This window comes from Triplophysa dalaica, chromosome 8, assembly GCF_015846415.1.
Source record: "Triplophysa dalaica isolate WHDGS20190420 chromosome 8, ASM1584641v1, whole genome shotgun sequence".
In the NCBI taxonomy this organism is placed as follows: Eukaryota; Metazoa; Chordata; class Actinopteri; order Cypriniformes; family Nemacheilidae; genus Triplophysa; species Triplophysa dalaica.
Window position 1 is genome coordinate 5,347,616 of NC_079549.1, and position 22,435 is coordinate 5,370,050.

At 37.8% G+C, this 22,435-nt stretch overlaps 1 protein-coding gene across 1 annotated transcript in view; it reads left to right on the plus strand.

Annotated features, from left to right (window-relative positions):
* uxs1 (UDP-glucuronate decarboxylase 1) overlaps positions 1-22,435 on the plus strand; it is an 81,983-nt gene that overhangs the window by 25,244 nt on the left and 34,304 nt on the right. Inside the window, exons 7-9 of the mRNA XM_056754946.1 lie at positions 6,794-6,898; positions 7,560-7,619; positions 20,962-21,083. Coding sequence (XP_056610924.1) covers positions 6,794-6,898; positions 7,560-7,619; positions 20,962-21,083 — 287 coding nt within the window. The remainder of the gene's footprint in view (positions 1-6,793; positions 6,899-7,559; positions 7,620-20,961; positions 21,084-22,435) is intronic.

Sequence of the window (22,435 nt, forward strand, 5' to 3'; positions counted from 1 at the left end):
TGAGTTACAGGCCATTCTTAAGGGTCCAGTTGTTAGACAAACAGTCTTTCCTCTGCTTTTCTCTGTTAGGTAGCATCACACCTCAAGAACTGCTGTTAATTAAGAGAAGTGTGAAAAAAGTTCATTATCAAGATAATGGAAATTCTAACCCCCACTGAGCACATCAGCCATGTACACTGTGCTTTCTGTACATGATCATGTTTAAAAGTGCCGTTGTTTGTTTTTGTGTGTGGTTGGTGTTTCATGCCTTGTTGAGCATCAGAGCATGTGAGCACGCTCCATCCAATATTTCCCTTTTTGACCGTGAGCGTCGCTCAGTCGCTCACAGACCAAGCAAACGCACCGCTCACGTTACGCTCACGCTCAAACCAAATCCCGCTCAGATTCCACTCTGACATGCAATGTGTCTAGTAAGCCTAATTGTTTTCAGTTTATAACAAACTTGAATAAATGTCTCATTTTAAGTAGTGGGCTGATGAAGAGCAGTTGTGCTACTTTATTTCCGTGAACATATAGCTGCTAAAGTGCAACATTCAAAACAAACGCACAAAAGATGAAATGCACTATATGAACACCTTTATTGTTACTGGCGTTAATAAAAGAAACGGGTTCAAAAGAAAAATAGATCTAAACAATGGGAAATACGGTCATAAAACGTCAAGCCTTAACAGTTACAGCATTTTTTAATGTACTTTTAGAAACTTGGACAAATTATCTGCGTCTTCGAAGGCTGCGTCCTCAAGAGATCATATTAGTCGGCCTCGGCCGCATATGACATCAAAGTTTATTCAGGTTTTATTTCAGAAAACCAACTGTCACATAAGGTAAGGGACACCACAGTGTCTTCTTAAGAGAAATAAATATTTATTTTTAGGGATGCACCATTTTTTTGGGCCGATACCTACATGGGTCAATTGCATACAGTAATATACAATACTAGATAGTTTTTCCTAATTCAATTAATTTTACTGAACATGAATTGGATCCATTTAGCATTTTAGAGAGGCACAACTGCTAATGTGCGAAAATGTAAGTTAAGATAAAAATACCATAAGACAACATGACGATCTTCACAGGTTATTTTTGCTAACCACTATTTCTTTTATTAAAAACAGTCAAATTTGACTTGATATGGAACATTTTATTTTAAAATATATTTAAATACAGTCTGTCCTGTTGCTATTTACAGTAATTATTTTGCTCGGAGAACAAAATGGGATATTCAGACATCCAACTCATTGCCTCCTTGCAGTTTATTAATAAACCAGGGACCTATGAAATCCATTTCAATTTCATTTTTTCCTTTTTTATTTTTCTGTATTCTGTTTTTAATTTTTTTGTGGTGTAAATCTATGTTAATATGAACCAGTATCTATATCTTATGTTTTTTCTTTTGCTGTTTTAAGTCTTCTTACATTTAATTACTAGTTTTGTACCAGTTTTGTAGCAGGTTTGTTACGAGGTTAACTGAACTTTTATTTTGACGACGGACTTTAATTTTGACAGCTTGCCGCAAGTTTGACAGCAGCTTCACTTAAATTAAACTATAAAATGGCCTGAGGTAAACTGTTTTTAAGCAGTGCTGATTTAGTTTGTGTTGGCGTCAACCAGATGCTAAAAAGTCTACTTCAGTAACTAAGACAAAACCACACCACTCATTCACACGTAGAACAAGCAGATTGCATATTTAAACAGCAGCTGAATAACTATTAGCGCTATTCATAGCACAATTTGAATTTCATAAGCTGTTCAGCGATACTTTCTGGCGTGTTTGCTACTTTCCATCTGTGTTTTCCGCTTCACGGAAATCGAAGGGCCCTAATAAACTTTTTTCATGCTATTGCCGATATGCCGATGCTGTTAAATCAATCCAATATTGGCCGATAAATATCGGTAGTCGATACAACGGTGCATCCCTATTCATTTTATAATGTTATTTACTGCCCAAGCACCTCCGCAAATGGATGACCCTTTTGTAGTTGACGCGCATGCTGTTGCCGTTGTGCTATTATTCAGGCAATCAGGCTCTTGCGATGTACATGGGACAGTAACCCGGCATCAAAAAGCAAATCCCCAAGAGGGGTGAGCGAGCGACTGAGCGTATTGAGCAAGCTGAGCGTAATTTCCAGAAAGGCGCACTCTCTGCTCTGCAAGAAATACAGTATCTCACAGAAGTGAGTACCCCTCACATTTTTGTAAATATTTTTTTATAAATTTTTCATGTGACAACACTGAAGAATTTACACTTTGCTACGATGTAAAGTAAGTGTATAGCTTGTATAACAGTGTAAATTTGCTGTCCCCTCAAAATAACTCTACACACAGTCGTTAATGTCTAAACCGCTGGCAACAAAAGTGAGTACACCCCTAAGTGAAAATGTCCAAATTGGGCCCAAAGTGTCATATTTTGTGTGGCCACCATTATTTTCCAGCACTGCCTTAACCCTCTTGGGCATGGAGTTCACCAGAGCTTCACAGATTACCACCGGATTCCTCTTCCACTCCATGACGACATCACAGAGCTGGTGGTTGTGTAAGAGACCTTGTGCTCCTACACCTTCCGTTTGAGGATGCCCCAAAGAGGCTCAATAGGGTTAAGGTCTAGAGACATGGTTGGGCAGTCATTCACCTTTACCCTCAGCTCCTTTTGGGGTTGTTATCATGTTGGAATACTGCCCTGTGGCCCAGTCTCCGGAAGGGAGGGGATCATGCTCTGCACTAAAGAATCACATTATCTCATGTACTCACTACTTTACATTGTAGCAAAGTGTCATTTCTTCAGTGTTGTCACAAATATTTACAAAAATGTATGGGGTGTACTCACTTCTGTGAGATACTTTGTTAATACTCTCCCACCACTTTGCACACATGCTCTGGCAAGCAGCCTGTAATTATTAGGGGCCAAGCACTATAAGTGTGTAGACACTATTGTTTTTTGTTGTGATAGACATTGTTCAGTACATTGATGTGTGAAAGGCGGATCATTAAATGAAAATAAAACGTCTGTTGTCAAATGGTAAGCACATTTTATCGCATTGAGAGTTGAAACGAAATTCGCAACATTAATGTTGAAAAGTTGAGAAAATAATTACAATAGCAACGAAAGTAAAATTCCACAAAAAAGACATTTTTTAAGAATCTGTACCTTATGAGAGTGTTTTTACTGCACTATATATATACAGAGGATTTATAATAGGTTTTACTTCAATACATTTAATAAATTTTAACCTTTTAATAGTTAAAGTTGTCAAATGACAGTTCTAAATCGAATATTATCGTTTGTTTCAGATGTAAGGCAATGTGTATACATGATTTTAGGTTAAAAAATGCTGTATTTTCTGTCTTTTACAATGAAAATATACTTACAGGCTGCAAACTGAAGCGCCAGACTGTCCTTGCAAAGTTGTAATGGTTGGAATAGCCCCACATTTTAACAAAGCTTTCGTGCACAGCCGGCCTTGATCTATCCCAAGTTCATGAAGCAATCATCTGTGAAACACTTAAATATTCGGATTGTACTGTTCTGGAACAGTATTGTTAATAAAATGTTACCATTCGATTTTAGTGGTATCATTTTTTTGAAGAGCAAACAAAGAGGCTTTCTTTAGGCAACGCAACACACAGTGTCTCCACGACATGGCTGCGGCAGCGATGATACATTAAGATTTACCAGCACAACCACCTTACTTTCGTATACATTTTGGTGGTCTTAGTCAAGTCATATCACAAAATCACATGACAGGTCTGGTTGAGCAATCGCATTTAGATAGAATGCATCTTTTGTTCTGACACTTTAATTTTTGCAATTTTACGTGTCTAATACAGTTGTGTTCAAAATTATTCAACCCCCAATGCTGTAAATGGTTTTAGGGAATTTAGTGTACATTTGTAATTGTATTCAGAATGAAATCCTACAAGGACTTCTTAAAGAACCATATGCAACTACAATGACATCAATTAGTTTTGTAATACAGTAGTAAATGTTTCTTTTGTGAAATCTTCATTGACATAATTATTCAACCCCTTAAAGACTACCACTCTGAAGAACAGAGGTTCAACGAAGTGTTTTCAATCAGGTATTGAAAAACACATGTGGATATCAGGGAGCAGCAATAAAGCCTAATAAGCACCAATTAGGCAGCTTTAAAATGACTGTGATACTCAGCTCCTTCTAGACATTTACTGGTGTGGTTACAAACATGGTGAGGTCAAGAGAATGGTCCAGGAAGACAAGAGAACAGGTGATTACTCTTCACAGGAAGGGCAATGGCTATAAGAAGATTGCAAAGATGTTAAACATACCAAGAGACACCATAGGAAGCATCATTCGCAAATTCAAGGCAAAGGGCACTGCTGAAACGCTACCTGGTCGTGGCAGAAAGAAGATGCTGACTTCGACTGCTGTGGGCTACCTGAAGCGTAGAGTGGAGAAAAGTCCCCGTGTGACTGCTGAGGAACTGAAAAAAGTTTTGTCAGATGTGGGTACTGAAGTTTCTGCTCAGACAATACAGCGCACCCTGCGTAATGAAGTCCTCCATGCCAGAACTCCCAGGCGCACCCCCTTGCTGTCCCCAAAGAATAAGAAGAGTCGACTGCAGTATGCCAAAAGTCATGTGGACAAACCACAGAAGTTTTGGGATAGTGTTCTGTGGACTGATGAAACAAAATTAGAACTGTTTGGGCCCATGGATCAACGCTATGTTTGGAGGAGGAAGAACAAGAAAAGAACACCTTGCCTACTGTGAAGCATGGAGGGGGGTCAATCATGCTTTGGGGCTGTTTTGCTTCTGCAGGTACTGGGAAGCTTCAGCGTGTGCAAGGTACCATGAATTCTCTTCAGTACCAGGAGATATTGGATGACAATGTGATGCAGTCCGTCACAAACCTGAGGCTTGGAAGACGTTGGACCTTTCAACAGGACAATAATCCCAAGCATACCTCCAAGTCCACTAGAGCATGGTTGCAGATTAAAGGCTGGAACATTTTGAAGTGGCCATCGCAGTCACCAGACTTAAATCCGATTGAGAACCTCTGGTGGGACTTAAAGAAAGCAGTTGCAGTGCGCAAGCCTAAGAATGTGACTGAACTGGAGGCTTTTGCCCATGATGAGTGGGCGAAGATACCCGTAGATCAAGACACTTGTGTCAAGCTATGCTTCACGTTTAAAAGCTGTTAAAACTGTAAAAGGATGTTGTACTAAGTACTAAGATTGAATGTCACTTGGGGGTTGAATAAAACTGATAATGATGTGAGCTCAGAAAAGACATTTGTGGTTATTTCATTATAAATGTTATGTTATATTTGTCTGACCTACACGTGCCTCTTTGATTTAATTGTAAGCAGGATGACTGAATGATCATAATCAATGTCAAACCGACCAAAACAATCAATTTCAGTGGGGGTTGAATAATTTTGAACACAACTGTACATGCACGGCCAACTTATAACACACCAAAGACACCGACAAATGTATTCACGCCATATGACCCTTTAACTCTTTCCCCGCCATTGACGAGTCAACTCGTCATTTAAACAAAAAACGTTCGCCGCCAAAGACGAGTTATTACGGCAATCTGTGTTCGTCTGCATGTTAGAAGAACATTAGAAACAGGGAGATTAACGAATAGTTGATTTTGTTGAATTTTGGCCCTATGATTTCTGCAATGCGGAAAACACTGTAAAAAAAATCCTATTTGCAGAAAATTACCAGTAAACGTTCCTTTATTTTACGAAAATTTTTGTTAATGCTAAAATGCAATTTAATGCAGTGTAAAATGTCAACTGAAAATTCCTTCATATTACAGTATTTTGTTCCCTATTTTTACGGATTTGTTAATAGTGTGGACTGAATCGTGTAATCAAGGCGGTAAAAACTGAATTTACTGTTTAATGTAGAATGGCACTGAATCTGGCAAATGTATAATTTCTTGATCTAATAGTAGTTATCAGGTACAGAAATTAAATAACCAAATGTAAAATAATCCTTTATAGATTTCACCATATAAATATCGCATGAATAAAGGATTGATAATTTAAACCTTACTAAAGTTAAAATGTAATCAGTCAGGAGCAGTGAACGTTTTTTCTCTTCGTCCTTTGCAAACTTCAATCTTTGTTAGAAATCAAATTTATTTCCCTTCCATGGCCAGGGAAATGACACTTATAACAGAAGCGTTAGTTTTGCCTCTTTTTATTGGACCTTTGTTGAATATAAAACAAGCAGTTTGACCAGGAGACGTTTGCAAGCAGGAATTCAAAGGAGATTTCATACAGTAGACGTGTTTTAGAGGTATGCGCGAGCACTCACACATGATATCCTTGTATTACAGAGAACAGCTTTCACAGCCGATGTTAAACTCATGGAAGCTGTTACTTGACCGTTGGTTATCTTAGAATGTGTGTAGCTGAATTCTTATTAGCAGCTGTAGGACTGTGATGCAAGTGAAAGTAATAATGCGAATGTTTACAATCTCTGATAACCAAATACTACTCCAGCGGCTCTTCCTCTTCTTATGCTGTATGAGTTGCATTAAGCCTCTAAATCTGTGGATTTCAGTCCTTTGTAGTGTTGTAAACATTATTCTAGTGGCTGAATGCCAGAAGCATTTCGAGTGATCATTAGTTTCTCTTCTCTTTCTCTCAGTAGCACTTTGTAGCCAAACTTTGGTGACCAGTTGTTCATGTACTTCTTGCACACAATTACCCATAACAGTCCCAGTTAGTGATTTAAAAATAACCCCTTGATGTCTTTTACCTCAATTTCTAACTCTCTATTCTTCTTTGATTTCCTCAGTTGACCAGATATATCACTTGGCCTCCCCAGCATCACCACCAAACTATATGTACAACCCTATCAAGACTCTGAAAACCAACACCATTGGTACTCTGAACATGCTAGGTAAGTACTGACTGTCACTGATGTTTAAATAAGTAAAGAGCTGCAACTGAAAGACATTTATAAATCCATCTTGAATGACTGCATGATTAACTCAAATGGTACCCATTGGAAGTACAGAACAAGTATAGACTTTTATAGCACAAAATGACAGTTTTTTTTATGTCCATTAGCACCGTACAGGCTTTAGCACAGAAACATATTGACACCCATGAAATGCTGTATCCAGTGGTGTGTCAGGGCATCTGTCAATCTGTGATTGTCATTCTTAATGGTTTCTGTCCCAGTGCTGGTACCCAGAAATATCAGCATACTTGAAATGCCTCTTGTCCAATCGAATTCAAAGTCCAGAACTAACTGTTGAATCATCATTTATACCATACATTCATTGCACGACATGTTCTAATAAAGTGGCTGATATTTATATTTCTTAAGCCAGTCAAGACAATTTAACTTTAAACATTAAGGTTTGAAATAAACATAGTTGCGCTTTATTAATCCAGATCGGGCTGGTTGGTTTGATTGCTTTGGTATTGGAGGCTTCTTTCTAAATGATGTGTGTTTTTGACTCTCTCAGTTGGCCTGTCATAGATGGCTCAGTCAGACAATCTGGTTGGATGCAAAAATTAATAACAAATTTTCTCATGTTGTCTCCTTTCCCCAGGTCTAGCCAAGCGAGTCGGAGCACGCCTGCTCCTTGCTTCCACTTCAGAAGTATATGGAGGTATGTTTGCTCTCCACAAAGGTCTCCAGTCTATACTGTGGTCAAAATAAATTTTATCCTAATAAAAGTGCTGCAAATTAGGTAAAAGTCATTGTAATTACCCTAAAAGCATAACTTTAGACAACAACCCATCAATATTATTATGAAGATATTATGACTAAGCCTGTTAAGCGATTTTACACCATTCATCGCATCCAGAATTAAAGTTTGTTTTCACATAATATATTTCTGTGCACAGTGCATATTAATTGTGTATAATATTCACACACAGGATTCCTACGCGTTTTAGAAAAGTATGAATTTTTTTTTCATTACAAGGTCTGGATTAGTATGGAAAAAAGAAAATTAAGTTTCTATTCTGTTTTATAAAATATAAAATAATGAATTTCTGATAACAAACGTATTTATATGAAGTTTGGGGCATGTTTCGAGCGCTACCAAAAGATCGGCGCTAGACCAAATCTGCTAGTTGACTGTTTGCGCTCCCAAATTGAGCATACTTGACCATCAACATTTAAATAATGAACCTGACTATATGGCTGATTGTAATATCCAATAATGCAAACTACAAAATGCTGAAACGAGACATAAACATGACCAGACCATCACTAGTTCTTCCTAAACCGCATGGCTTTGACTCGGGCGCGTTTTATAGGTTGTGTTTAGCCTATAAAAACGATATTATTGCAAATATTTCAAACACATCAATGAATTCTTGTTCTTAAATTCTCTTTCTATATTATTTTAACCGTTTTTAATTAAAAACAAGTGTCTTCAACTTTGATATTTTCCTTCGACTTTTTGTGTAGATACAGACACAGACATCAAATTACAACTTACATTTGGCATTCCAAACCCAAATGCTCTTGAAAGATTGATTGTTTTTCAATTTGGCAATATTTGTTATTAATCATCACTGATAAACATAAAAAAACTAGTGGTGGGCATAGATTATTTTTTTTTAATCTAGATTAATCTTGGAATTAATCTAGATTAATCTAGATTAATCTTGGAATTAATCTAGATTAATCTAGATTAAAATGGCTCATTTGAATTCTGCCGAAGGCATTCAGAATATGTGTGCTACCCAAATAATGACTAAAAGTAAGTCTTTGAGAACGGGTTTCTCAAGCCAGGTGGCGCATTAGACCAGGGGCTCATCTCCTGTTTCCAAAATGCATCTCAAACTGCTTTAGAAAGCTGTTCTACTATGATGAAAATAAGTTATGTTCAATAAGATGTGCTTGTGTTTACTTTCGCATTAGCTAAGGGATGCTTTGCGTTTAGGTGGTACTTGAGACTGGAAGAGCTCCTACAGTACATTTACATTTAGTCATTTAGCAGACGCTTTTATCCAAAGCGACTTACAAAGAGTGAGGGAGCAACAAGCGACCTGTCATACAGGAGCCATAATACATTAGGTGCCAATACAAAGTTACTGGTTTCAACTAAAGCTAGACCACTACCTGTTGAGAGAAAGTTTTTTTTTTTTTTAAACCAATTCCGCATTGCACAAGGTGCAAAAAACCTTAGTCTTGTAGATGTTTCTATTGGGAAGCTTCTTAAAAATTAATATTCCCTGAAGCAAACCCGGCGGCTTCATAGCTGCATCCATGTTAGCACGTCACGTTTGATGCGGTAATTTCACAGTAACGTTATGTTGTGTTCAGACCAAACGCGAATGGCGTGTCAAGCGCGAGTGATTTATGTGTTAATGCAAAGAGGCAATAGACCTACTTGCGGCGCGAATCGCGCGAATGAAGCCCTGGTTATGAGATGATGAGGCGGCGCGAATGACGCGAATCACGCAAGTTAAAAAATCTTGTTCTCGCCCCGTACAGTGCAGTTAAACTGGTATACATCTGCGCTAAAATATCAAGGTGAAAGTCATCATAGCTTGCGTAGTATAGACCCAGCTCCCAACCCAACTTTGAGAATAGATTAACGGCGACATTTTTTTTATCGCGCGATAAGAGTCTCACTGCGTTAACGGCCCACCACTAAAAAAAACAGACATGGTTTTAGCTTTTATTATCTAGTTTGCAATCCAATTGTTCTAAAATGCACAAATGTAGCTAAAAAAATAAGTATTTTTTGTTTGGGACAAACCTGTTTTTGGGACAAAACTGTATTTCTAAAATCCTGCGTGTGGCCCGTCAAATTTTGAAAGAAGCCATGTTAATGGACTTCAATTTTATTCATGCTCATTAATTAACATTTTACTAATCTTTCTGTTGCTGTGGGTTGAAGGTTTACAGTTATTTAATTTAACAAATTATTAACATTGCACTAAATTCCAATAATATTGAACACGTCTTGGTTTGTTGTTCATTCATTTGTAAGTGGTTAGCTACAACAGTCCCCTGATTATTTGGCAAAATAATATAATATATATTTTGGATTTTAACAGCCATGACTTTTTTCAGTTGTTAAATATGGCCTGAAAAATCTTTTTTGTTTGAGAAGTCTGTTTGTTTGAGACTTGAACTTGAAAGGAATTTCGAAATGGAAAATGTGTTGGAACCCTGTATAGACATACATGTATATATTTAATAGAAATATAAAAACAATTGTGTGTGTGTATATATATATATATATATATGTATATATGTATATATATACAAAATAAATATGCACTGTACACAGACATATATTATGTAAAAAAACTTTTATTATGGATACGATTAATCATTGAACAGCCCTTATTATGATTACGTTCTTTTTTATAACTTTTAGTGTTTGGTACAGACAAATACAGAATACGTGTGTGTGGCTGAATCCGGTTGAGATAAAAAGGCTAGACAGACCCCTGAATAATGTCAAGAGAGGCAGTGTTTCAGTAACTCGGAGTACGTCAGTCAGCCATCTGAAAGATTTTTGATGATCTTCAAAGGAAGAGCTTTATGGCCTTAATTTTTATACAATATTTATGGGGAAAAGGCTGCTTTTGATCAAAAGAACCTTAGCCGTTGTAAAGCAAGGTGGTGACTTCAATATTGTGTGGGATGCTTTGAGTAGATTTGCAATTGCCATAATGATTCAAAACATTAAACAAGGGATTTATCATCATAGAGACAAAATATTCTGTGGGAGGTTTAATGGCTTGTATGTAAACTTGTATAATTGAGCCTAAATCCATGAATAAATTGTATAGTTTTAATATAACATCCACATCTCCATCCAAGAGTGCATTAAGAGGGAAATAAGATTCAACATTCAATGTCTTTATATTATGTGCCTAGGTCCGGGGTCGACAACCTTTTTGGACCAAAAGAGACATTTTCTCCCACCAAATAAATTTTGTCTGGAGCCGCAAAATATATGAAGAGTTTTGTTCCGAAATGCGAAAAACACAATTTAAAAAAATATGTTTACGCCTAAATCAGTATTGTATCAGGTCGGTATAGAAATGGCACTTTACAATTTTACGCAAAATGCGGTATTGCTATGTTATTCTGTCATGCTTTCTTCCTTATTTCCAAACCGCCGTACATGCCAGTCGCACTTCTCTGCAGAATGCGATATTTCCGCTCAACCAATCACAGCAAACCATTCCACGCATTGTAAATCATAATGGCGGCGCTCTCAATACATTTGGATCCTAGTATCTATGATCTACTTTGTACTTTGTGTTCAACAAACAAACAAAAAATGAATAATTTTGACTGCATTGATGAACCTGTGCTGGTTTCTATGGTGGGGAAGAAATGTAAACCATTGAACTCTAATCATTTACGTGAGGAGATTAAGAAGATGAGGCACTAATTTATAGCATTAAAAAGATGAAGAATTGAATTAATTTTAGGAGCTATGACTGAATGTATTTTGAGTCCAGTTCCTGTATGTAAGATCAGGGTGTATCTAGAATATAAAACTATCAGGGGCTGAGCCCAAAACATTTACTAGGATTTGGTTGTAAGGGGTATTTTTTCAAGGAAAATACACTTTGTATGAACTTTTGTATGCAATATATTATAAACGTAACTTTATACATCTGACTTGTTATCTATGTCTAGCTACTTACAGTGAGGAAAATAAGTATTTGAACACCCTGCTATTTTGCATGTTCTCCCACTTAGAAATCATGAAGGGGTCTGAAATTGTCATCGTAGGTGCATGTCCACTGTGAGGGACATAATCTAAAAAAAATCCAGAAATCACAATTTATGATTTTTTTAACTATTTATTTGTATGATATAGCTGCAAATAAGTATTTGAACAACTGAGAAAATCAATGTTAATATTTGGTACAGTAGCCTTTGTTTGCAATTACAGAGGTCAAACGTTTCCTGTAGTTTTTCACCAGGTTTGCACACACTGCAGGAGGGATTTTGGCCCACTCCTCCACACAGATCTTCTCTAGATCAAACAGGTTTCTAGCCTGTCGCTGAGAAACACAGAGTTTGAGCTCCCTCCAAAGATTCTTTATTGGGTTTAGGTCTGGAGACTGGCTAGACCACGCCAGATCCTTGATATGCTTCTTACAGAGCCACTCCTTGGTTATCCTGACTGTGTGCTTCTGGTCATTGTCATGTTGGAAGACCCAGCCTCGACCCATCTTCAATGCTCTAACTGAGGGAAGGAGGTTGTTCCCCAAAATCTCGCAATACATGGCCCCGATCATCCTCTCCTAATACAGTGCATTCGCCCTGTCCCATGTGCAGAAAAACACCCCCAAAGCATGATGCTACCACCCCCATGCTTCACAGTAGGGATGGTGTTCTTGGGATGGTACTCATCATTCTTCTTCCTCCAAACACGTTTAGTGGAATTATGACCAAAAAGTTCTATTTTGGTCTCATCTGACCACATGACTTTCTCCCATGACTCCTCTGGATCATCCAAATGGTCATTGGCAAACTTAAGACGGGCCTGGACATGTGCTGGTTTAAGCAGGGGAACCTTCCGTGCCATGCATGATTTCAAACCATGACGTCTTAGTGTATTACCAACAGTAACCTTGGAAACGGTGGTCCCAGCTCTTTTCAGGTCATTGACCAGCTCCTCCCGTGTAGTTCTGGGCTGATTTCTCACCTTTCTTGGGATCATTGAGACCCCACGAGGTGAGATCTTGCATGGAGCCCCAGTCCGAGGGAGATTGAGAGTCATGTTTAGCTTCTTCCATTTTCTAATGATTGCTTCAACAGTGGACGTTATTCACCAAGCTGCTTGGCAATTTCCCCGTAGCCCTTTCCAGCCTTGTGGAGGTGTTCAATTTTGTCTCTAGTATCTTTGGACAGCTCTTTGGTCTTGGCCATGTTAGTAGTTGGATTCTTACTGATTGTATGGGGTGGACAGGTGTCTTTATGCAGCTAACCACCTCAAACAGATGCATCTAATTTAGGATAATAAATGGAGTGGAGGTGGACATTTTAAACAGCCAGTGGCCTGATAACTGCTGGTGTGACTGAGCTGCTAGCACTTTAAGACTTGCGGTAAAGCGCGGATCCAGTGATACACGTCCAAAAAGTTTCTACTAAAAGCTGTTTGTTTACTTCGTACCCGATAGTGTTGAAAAAAACTTGACTGACATTTTGACATATTATATGTGTATCTGACCATTCAAGCAATAAGCCTGAAAGATAAGATTTGTGTGCTGATGGGAAGCATTTGCTCAAGGATGATGTTTTTTTAAGCTCAAGGATGATGTTTTTTTTAAAAGGAATACAAAACAGTATTGCTCCACTACGCTGTCATATACAGTATTAGGATATTATTGCTTCGCCCGGTCCATGGCACTTATGCGAGGCAGCAGCCAGGTAAGAAAGGTTCACACAGACCACTCACTGACCTCACATGAGCGACAGGCAACATCCGTGCATTATCCCAGTAAATATAATGCATCACAAATTGATAAAATTCATTTTTGCTATCTTTGCATTGATTTTGATTAAGATTATGCTGCAATAGCAGAATCACGAAAAACTGTGCGTGCTTGTTGTGATAATCCAGATTTTTATATCATGAGTTAGGTTTACATTTTCGTCTGCGTGTACTTGCACACGTGTGTGTCAGACTTGGCGCATGTGGGTGGAGGATGCAGTCAATCATCATGTTGTACACAGCGTCAGCAGCAAATTTTAAACGTCCAGTTACTGAATTCCTGTTATTATATTTCCAGGCCAAAACATTCGGTGCTAAATTACAAACAATCGGGGCTGGAGCCCCGAATAAATAGTGCTAGCGACGCCCATGTGTAAGATTAGTATTGTATTGAGTTCAGAGGCTGTTATATGTAGATCAACTGATCAATAATAACTTTTATATCGATTCAATGGATTTTGTGCATTTTGAAAAAAAATTGTCATGGATTTATTGCATTCAGTTTTTGTAAGAAATCTTTCAAATCAAAATTTAGATTAGAATTTTTTATGTTACTCGAACCTAAAGATGCTATGTAAAACTTTGAAATAGAAAATAGTGGTTTTCATCTTGCCACATTCTTTGTAAAGAAAACACATTTTTACTCAAATTAATTAAAATGGATTTATTGCGTTTTGAAACCAAAGTCTTTACCTTGTTACCTTTAAATTTCTATAAAACAGGTTTTATGCATGTTAGGTAGTAGTTACCCAGTTGCACCACTAGGTGGCAAAATAGTGCGATTTTAATAGTATTTAGAAGTTGTCAATTTATTCAAGAACTGGGAGGGTTGCCTGGCAATAGGAGAGTAGCCTTGCAGGCGCTGTTGTAGTTAGACTTCATGAACAGCCACAAGAGACCACCTACACTCTGCATACAGACATCATGTTTAACCAGTATATCTTTCAAAGCAGAAATAAAACAGCTGTTCTCTGTATGTTTTTTTTCGGTCATCTACGGTCACGCTCGTATGTACATTGCATGCACTTATTTTGTCTATTCAAATGAATGGTCTGAAAAAGGAAATACATTTACCCAGCCAGGGTGTATGGCTGGGTAAATGCGTATGCTTTTTCAGATATTTCTTGAAGAAATCAGGACAGAAGTTGTCAAAAGTGGAAAAAATAGATGGATTACAGCAGGAGGTGTAAACGGGTATGTGGCTCTTTCGACCCGATCCACCAAAAAGCATATTAATATTAGTCATAAACAGGGCCTTATAAAGACTGCAGGGAGCCACATGCAGGGGGACAGAAGAGCCACATGCGGCTCGAGAGCCACGATTTGCAGACCCCTGGTCTGGATAAAGGGATGCATGATAAATTATTGGCTGTATCATTTCTAATGTACTGTCTTTCTGTCATGATCATTCACTATCTAAAAAAATTATACCAGAAAAGTTAAAGAATCTTGACTAGTGTCTAGAAGGCTTGTTACAGGATTTTCAGGGAACAAAGAGAACAAATGGTTACCTGGCATTCTGCAGTCAATGTTTTAAAATGAAAGCACCTTTTGTTTTAGTCTAATGTTTAGATACTGTATATCATCCATTATCAGTTATTACCTTCAAATGTTAAAGAATTGTTGGTTTTTGATATCGTCACATCCTTAGTACTTAGTAGGGATGCAGAGGTTGCAGTAGACTTTTTTAGTGTCCGTTATTTTAACGAACCAAACCAATTTTTTTTTCTTAATGTATTATAACCCATCACTATGGTGCAGAGTGGTGTTACGTGCTAATACCATGATTGTGACGTCATCACGCGTAACTTTCGTTTACTCTCTGAACTTACTTTATTTTAATACAACTGAATGACCAATAAAGCCAATATGGTTTATATATAGTTTTTATGATATATAGTTTGTCATGAATGTGCTGCATCTGCCACTCACTGAACAATGAAGGTGCTGAGAGAAACATTTATCCACTCACTGAAAGCTAATTTTTATTCCAAAAGTCACCTTTCTGAGGGAAAAAACTCTGTAAAGACTGCACCACTGCACGCCTCCGTGTGTCTGTCTATGCATGAACGCGACGCAGGGGCTGAGATCCATCTGTGCCGCAAGTGTTTTTTCAAAACAGACCAGGCATTTGTAAGCAAGCTAATGAATAGGAAACACACGTCCCGGGGAGGTAGTGTTGAGGGCAGTTGATGTAGGCTACCTCCTGCCGCCCACAATCACATTCAGTCCATTCACAATCAAGTTATGATGAAAGGAAATTATAAAATACATTGACATTATTGTAATCCGTAAAAACAACCCATTCTCACTCCCGACTAGTCACATATTTACGTTCGGTCAGCCCTGCAGTTCACTAAATGCTCCAGACTGAGAGGCCTGCAATTCATAATAATTTTTGGTTTTAATATTTTGAGCACCTAAACCTAACCACTTCTCCACCATGAAACACAACACGAAATAAAAGCACAGTTACAGGTATTTGTTTCTCAAACTGAGCTCGTGTCGCAGACATTTTTGCACCAAAGCCGTACGATAACTTTATAGGTAGATGCTGTGTCCGTGAACGCACCTAGTTCATTCAAAAATGAAACCGGAACATTATCTAGATGAAGTCGATTGAGAGAACCAATACCTTTTCACATTCAAAGCCAACGAAATGACCTGATCGGTCCCGAGACAGTGGAGACCCAATGGCAAAATATATGCGTGTGCAATAGCGTAATTGACTTCAAAAGTCAAAGTCATACTTTAAAATCTGTGCTTTAATGTATAATTCTCACATTTGTAATACTTTGGTAAGTTAATAATATTATTTGAATGAATTCAATACGCCGTTTCATGTATATTCTTGAATCACTTAACTAATCAAGGTTGATGTAGGATATAGAAAGTAATTAGTAATGAGTAACTAGATTCTTTTTGGACAGAGTAATTTGGACAGTAATCTAATAACACTATTGAATATGTAATGAGTAACTAGTAATTAATTACTTTTTCAGAGTAACTTACCCAACACTGGCTGCCTTTATAACACAAGAGACTGAGCTATAACGTCTCTGCGCATTCATTAGAACAATTCAAAACTGTTATAGAACCGTGCTGAAAATTCAGTGCCGAGAAAAGTTTGTTATCGTGCCGTGTCAAAAAAGGCTCATGTGGAAACATAACAGTAACCGTTTCAGACTGTGCTTGGAACGATTCCACGCGATGGATGAAAAACGCTCTATATGTGACGAGTCGGGAGTGAGGATGTGTTTGTCAAAATGACCGACTGCCTTCAGATTTTTCTGTTACTGGTAAAAAAGTCTGTCAATGACAAAGAATGTTCGGTGAATTCGACCTCTGTAGGGATGTGCATTTAAACAAAAAGTTATATTCGAAATTCGCTGGGAATTATTCAAAAATTGCAACACTCCACCGCACATATGTATAGACTACACACACATAAATTCAGATTCCCGCTTTCCATCTGTAGGATGACGAACTGTTTAATTCATTAGGGAATAAGCCGTCTTAACTCAAGGCATATAGAAATTTTAGGATAACGTGCTCAAAGAAACATAACCCCAAATGACGGAACATATATGAACAGCCTGAATGATGGCTATTTTAGTATCAGCTGTTTGGAAGCAAATCTTTTGCGATCTTCTTCTAGCATTCAACTAGCCGATTGCAGCTGACCTATGGATGCTTCACCCTCAAATGAATCCTCTTCCTAGTGGTTGACCTAAGATTAGCAATCTTAGCATGGCAGAGTTTGCAAAGCACTTCATTTTTATTGCATTTTATAAAGGACCACCACACAACTCGTATTTAACATCGTCCCAAGTAACCATATATGCCACGCAAGTGTGTGTAGCCGGTGTAATGTTAGCAAGCGTAAGACTTCTTTAGTTGTCTGTTGACATTTATAAACTTCCCCCAACCTCTGGAGTCATCACCGCATCTACACAGAAAACAATGGGAAATGTTTTTTTTCTTTCTTTTTCAACGACAATCGCACACACTTTTCAATGTTCTATAATTAAAGGTCTCATGAACTGGCCTTGTTTGTTGTTTTATACTGTTGTATGAGGTCTAGTTATGACGTTTAAGTGATTTTAAAATAAAAAAATCATAAAACTCAAAAAGTAATATGCTATTTTCTTGACTGGTTTTGTGGTCAGCTCTGCAAACGTTTGGTTTTAATGGGCGTGCCGCATTTAAGACTTTATAAGTAAACGCCCACTGCTTTGATTGGATAGCAGTTTGTGTAGTAGAGAAGTAACGTCAGGTTATACATAAGCATCATTCACAGTTTTCGCATGACATTAGTATTATCTGGAGACCTCCTGTGATTTATAAATTTTTACTCAAATTTACGGACTTCTTTCCTGGATGTGATGCCAAGGCATTGTAAAGAGTTTGTATAGCCTATAGTTGTATGTTGTTTAAATGATAAATGACGGTACCTGTCAGCATTTGAGAGCCGTGATCGCGATAAATATTACTAGTTTCCATGGTAAATAAACAAACGGGAGACTCCCGGTAATTTATGGATATCACACAGCACCCGGAATTATACCAAAACACTTCAAAACAGCCTCCATTATTTGCAAACTGTGGATAAAACCTTGAAAATGTATATGAGCCCGCCAAATCACAGAGATGCCGATTCGCATGAGCTTGACTCGAGGTGACTAGAGGTCCCCAGGTAATAGCACATCAAATCTCTAACAAAGGAAAAGTGCCGCATAGTACTTAAGTTTTTACTCATTTTACTCAATTGCTGCACCATTCCTATCGGATCCAATATTGACGACACTGCTTTTTAGTTTTAGTCTTTCTACAAATCTGATCCCTGCCTTGTTCACGAAGGAATCCTCGGAGAAATGAAACGAACAAGCACTCCATGTTGTTCCCACATTAGCTGGAACGTCTTTAAAATGAAACTTTAACAACGCATTACTAATGTCGGAATCCGAAGGAAGGTTATGCAGCGACTGTATTCTTCTACAACCAGGAGTGGCACAATATAAGCTATCTTTATCGGCATGTTTGTTTATTGAATGCTTGCTCTATCTGGTTCCGTGTCACCTGTGTTACTTCAGAATTGTCATGCGTGAACAGTGGGCGGGGCTAGAGAAGTAGTCGTTGTTATTTTTCTATAAAGGCGGTGTTCAACCTATAGATGGGTGCATTGCAGAACCAGTTGTTCGCTGGGCCTGGTGTCAATAACAGATGTAATCGTTTTGAGTTCTGACACTTACATGATGTTCGCGTGAATACGATTGCCTCTTATATAACAAATGCTTGGGTTAAAATTTTGATTTTAATTCATGCCTCCTTTAAATCAACTAATCGACTGTCTGAAAATCGCGACTTATCCCTTGTACTTATGTACAATAAAATTCTAAAAAAAATTCATCACAAGATGATGTGAATGATGGGCAACAAACAATATATTACAAGACGGTTAAAATAAAAGAAAATGTAGTAACTAAGAAAATGCTGAATATAAACCCTACACAAGCAATTTGGAATAAAATGGAAATGAAGTTAGCCATTGTATATGTTCTGTTCAGGGATGGTTTTGTTGTCCATCTTTGTTAACAGTGTAAACCGTTGGGATCAACACCCTTGTCATGTTCAACAATTGGGCACAGCAGTGAACCTGTGAATTCTTTTCATTCATCATCTTTAAGAGTTTTTTTTAACACACACATGCACGCACTTTGATGGCTCCTGGTTTGTCTATGGAACAGCATCTATAAAACTGTATAATATAAGCATCTGAGAATATCTGAGAATCTTCTAAATCACTTAATGTAAATATTTCATACATTACAAAGAAACACTGTGAATTTTTTCCGGAGACTCTTTTTAACAGCAATTGATTTAAATTATTGATTGCTTTCATGTTAAAGAACATTGCTGAATTACTAAAAGATATTACTTTTCTGCGTGGCGTCAAAGCATTGATCCAAAAGTCCATAAAACCAGTCCATTTAACCCTAACCTTTGCTTCAGACCTCTTTTTACTCCATAATAATCGATTAAAGCGTCGGTTTCTTTAATCACCCTTTTGCAATAATTAGCAAAGTATGTTCCACAGAACATATACGCAAGAACATATTCCCTACTTGAGCCCTACTGAAGGTTTTTCCTGCATAGAGAAATTGGAGACGGCCACCTCCGTCAAATGTCGTGCCGCCTCACGCTCTCGCCAAAATTATGTTGGGTGTCTTTACAAGAAATGCTGTGTGCATTTAACAGACTGTCATATGTAGCTGCAGGTGCAACATTACGCGACATTGGAGGCGCTGTTTCGTTATCAGCACACTGAGGCGCTAAAAAGAGTTGCAGAACAAGAGCCAGTCTGTGTTTCACGTCTGTTTGTTTTGAATCAAAGTACGTGTAATTTCTTAATTTTCTTAAATTAACATGACGTACATGATTGTAATGTCTTTAGCCTATCCGTTGGATCGTTTAATCAGCATATAGTGTACACAGCGAGTTCACCTGAATGAACACACATTGCGGTCAGAACGACTAGCACAAGAATGAATCATTTGAACAGATTCATTTAAACTATTGAACTTTTCAGTCACTAGCGACTGTAAGAGATCATTGAATCATTCAATTCAAGTGAACTACAGAGAATGCAAGATGTGAATGAGCTTTTCTCATTTAGAAAGACTGGTTAATTCATTTGGCTATTGTGGACTGAAAAGTTTGTTGAAAATGATAAAAATGCTTTATTTGATAAAAAAAAAACATTACTATTTGGTTAAATAAAAGTAATGTTTTATACAACTTCACTGTCATTTTTATCTAATTTTATTAGAACTTTTAATAAGTCAAACTCAAAGTCACTTGGTTGTGCCACTTAAATGTACTGTAGGCCTACGTGTGTGGTTGTACAAGATCAGTATTGCACCACCTCCGCCTCGTTTTGAGCAAGGAAAATCCCTGGACTGTGTACTTCATTAAGAGAATTCTTTATTCCTCATGCCTGGGAATCGACTGTTAAATTTGTACAGCCTGATTTAGCTGTGCCACATAGCTCTGCGGGGGTCTACACTGCACCAGTTAATTAAAAGCCTGTATCCCAAGGTGACCGTTTGGCTGACAGATGTCAGAGATGAAACCTTTCCATCAGGCTTTTCATTCTGTGGTACCACCTCCAGCTGTGATGAACATACCAGCGGATGTTTATCACATCTCAAACCAGAGGTTTGCTCTGCTCTAGATGTTCCTATATACAAGGGTCTCAAACTTAATTTTACACTATACAACATGAGATAATTTACCCCACTGTCAGGATTTTTCTTTTTCATTGTGTTGATTGTTTCAGTGAGCTGCAATGATACTCTTGGAAGTCTCGCTGTATTTCTGCTTTAACAGACTTAATTTTGCTTTCTGTTATTGTTGAAGAACAGTAAAATCCCCTATTATAATACCACAAGCTGCATTGTGTGATATTTGGAGTTTACAAAAATTGTTCATTAAATGTTTGTTTTTCTTTTTCAACTAGACCCAGAGGTGCACCCTCAAAATGAGGAGTACTGGGGCCACGTGAACCCTATCGGCCCACGGGCCTGTTATGATGAAGGGAAGCGGGTTGCTGAGACCATGTGTTACGCCTACATGAAACAGGTTAGAGCAAATTCATCAGTACATTTTGTTAAAGTAGGGAGTAAGGGCATAGGTTTGATCCAAATGACCATATTTTTGTGCAATGGGACTGACAGCTTCATTTTCTTCTGGTGTCCTCTTGTCAAACATTGCAATATGATTGAATGGCACCAGCCTTTGTAGCAGGTGATTATATCTGTTTTTCCACACTTGGTTTCAGATTTTTATCACCATCACTGTTTCACCAATGTACTTATTTTACTAAATGACATATTTATAGATCAGGAACATATGATTAAAAATTCCTCCTGACCCATAAATGGCAGCTGCTATCTGTCCTGTCCTTTAAAAAAGAAATCCAGTGACATTTAAGATGATTTGAACGCAAAGATTTTTTTTTATTTCCAATACGTCTATGTATTCTGGATAAATGTGTTTCATTTTATGCAACTTTTATCTGAATGCTTTGCATTCGAGTTGGAAGAAATAATCTGCACTAAGTACCCACTTTGGTCACGGTTGGACCGATAACAGAGCTCTTTGGAATATAATACAAATGCATCTGACGCATTTGTAACGCAATGACGGTAGACACAAATAATGACTAGGTTTTGGAGGAAGATCCGATATTTTCGTTTTTCACTGATCTTTACTTAGTTTGCCGGAATAATTGAGCGCACAACTCATGACAAAATGAAAAATACAGAGAACGCGTGAGACCATCAAATGCTCAAGTGCGCTTGGTCTGCTACAGAGAGAAACTGGTAGCCAGGCAACAGACAAGTGACCAAATTCTGAGTGGCTGTTAGCCAACCATGCTGTGAATTCAGACCTGACAGTGGTTTATAATCATGCTTTGCCAAACGGCATCTGGAAAGATAACTTGAACTGTTCTTCAGCGTTCCAAGAACCATTCATCTGGAAGTATTTAAATGACATTTGTCTTTTGAAGTAAAAAAGCATATTGAATTGCTGGTTGAACAGCAACTGGTAATGAAACAGATTTCGAGTCTGCAACACAATATTTAACTTGTTTTAAAATACAACCTTTAAAATTCGACAGACCATTTTCAGTCCATGTTTTTTCTGTAATTTTCTTAAGTGGTTCAAATTCGGCTTGAAATTCAAAGTTTCACATCCAGGAATCACAGGAGAAGCAATAGAGCGCTGGATCCGCCGATGCATGATCTCAACCTGCTGCGGTTTTGACGAAGACCAAACCCTGGCCGCACAGTCCACTCATCTGCTCGATTAAGTCAATTTATTTATTCTCATAGATATCTACTTATGGATCATCAAGAAAACATTTATTGACGCTTGTACTGGCAGCTTAGCTCACCACTATCAGCCCTGGAATGGACATGGAGCACGGG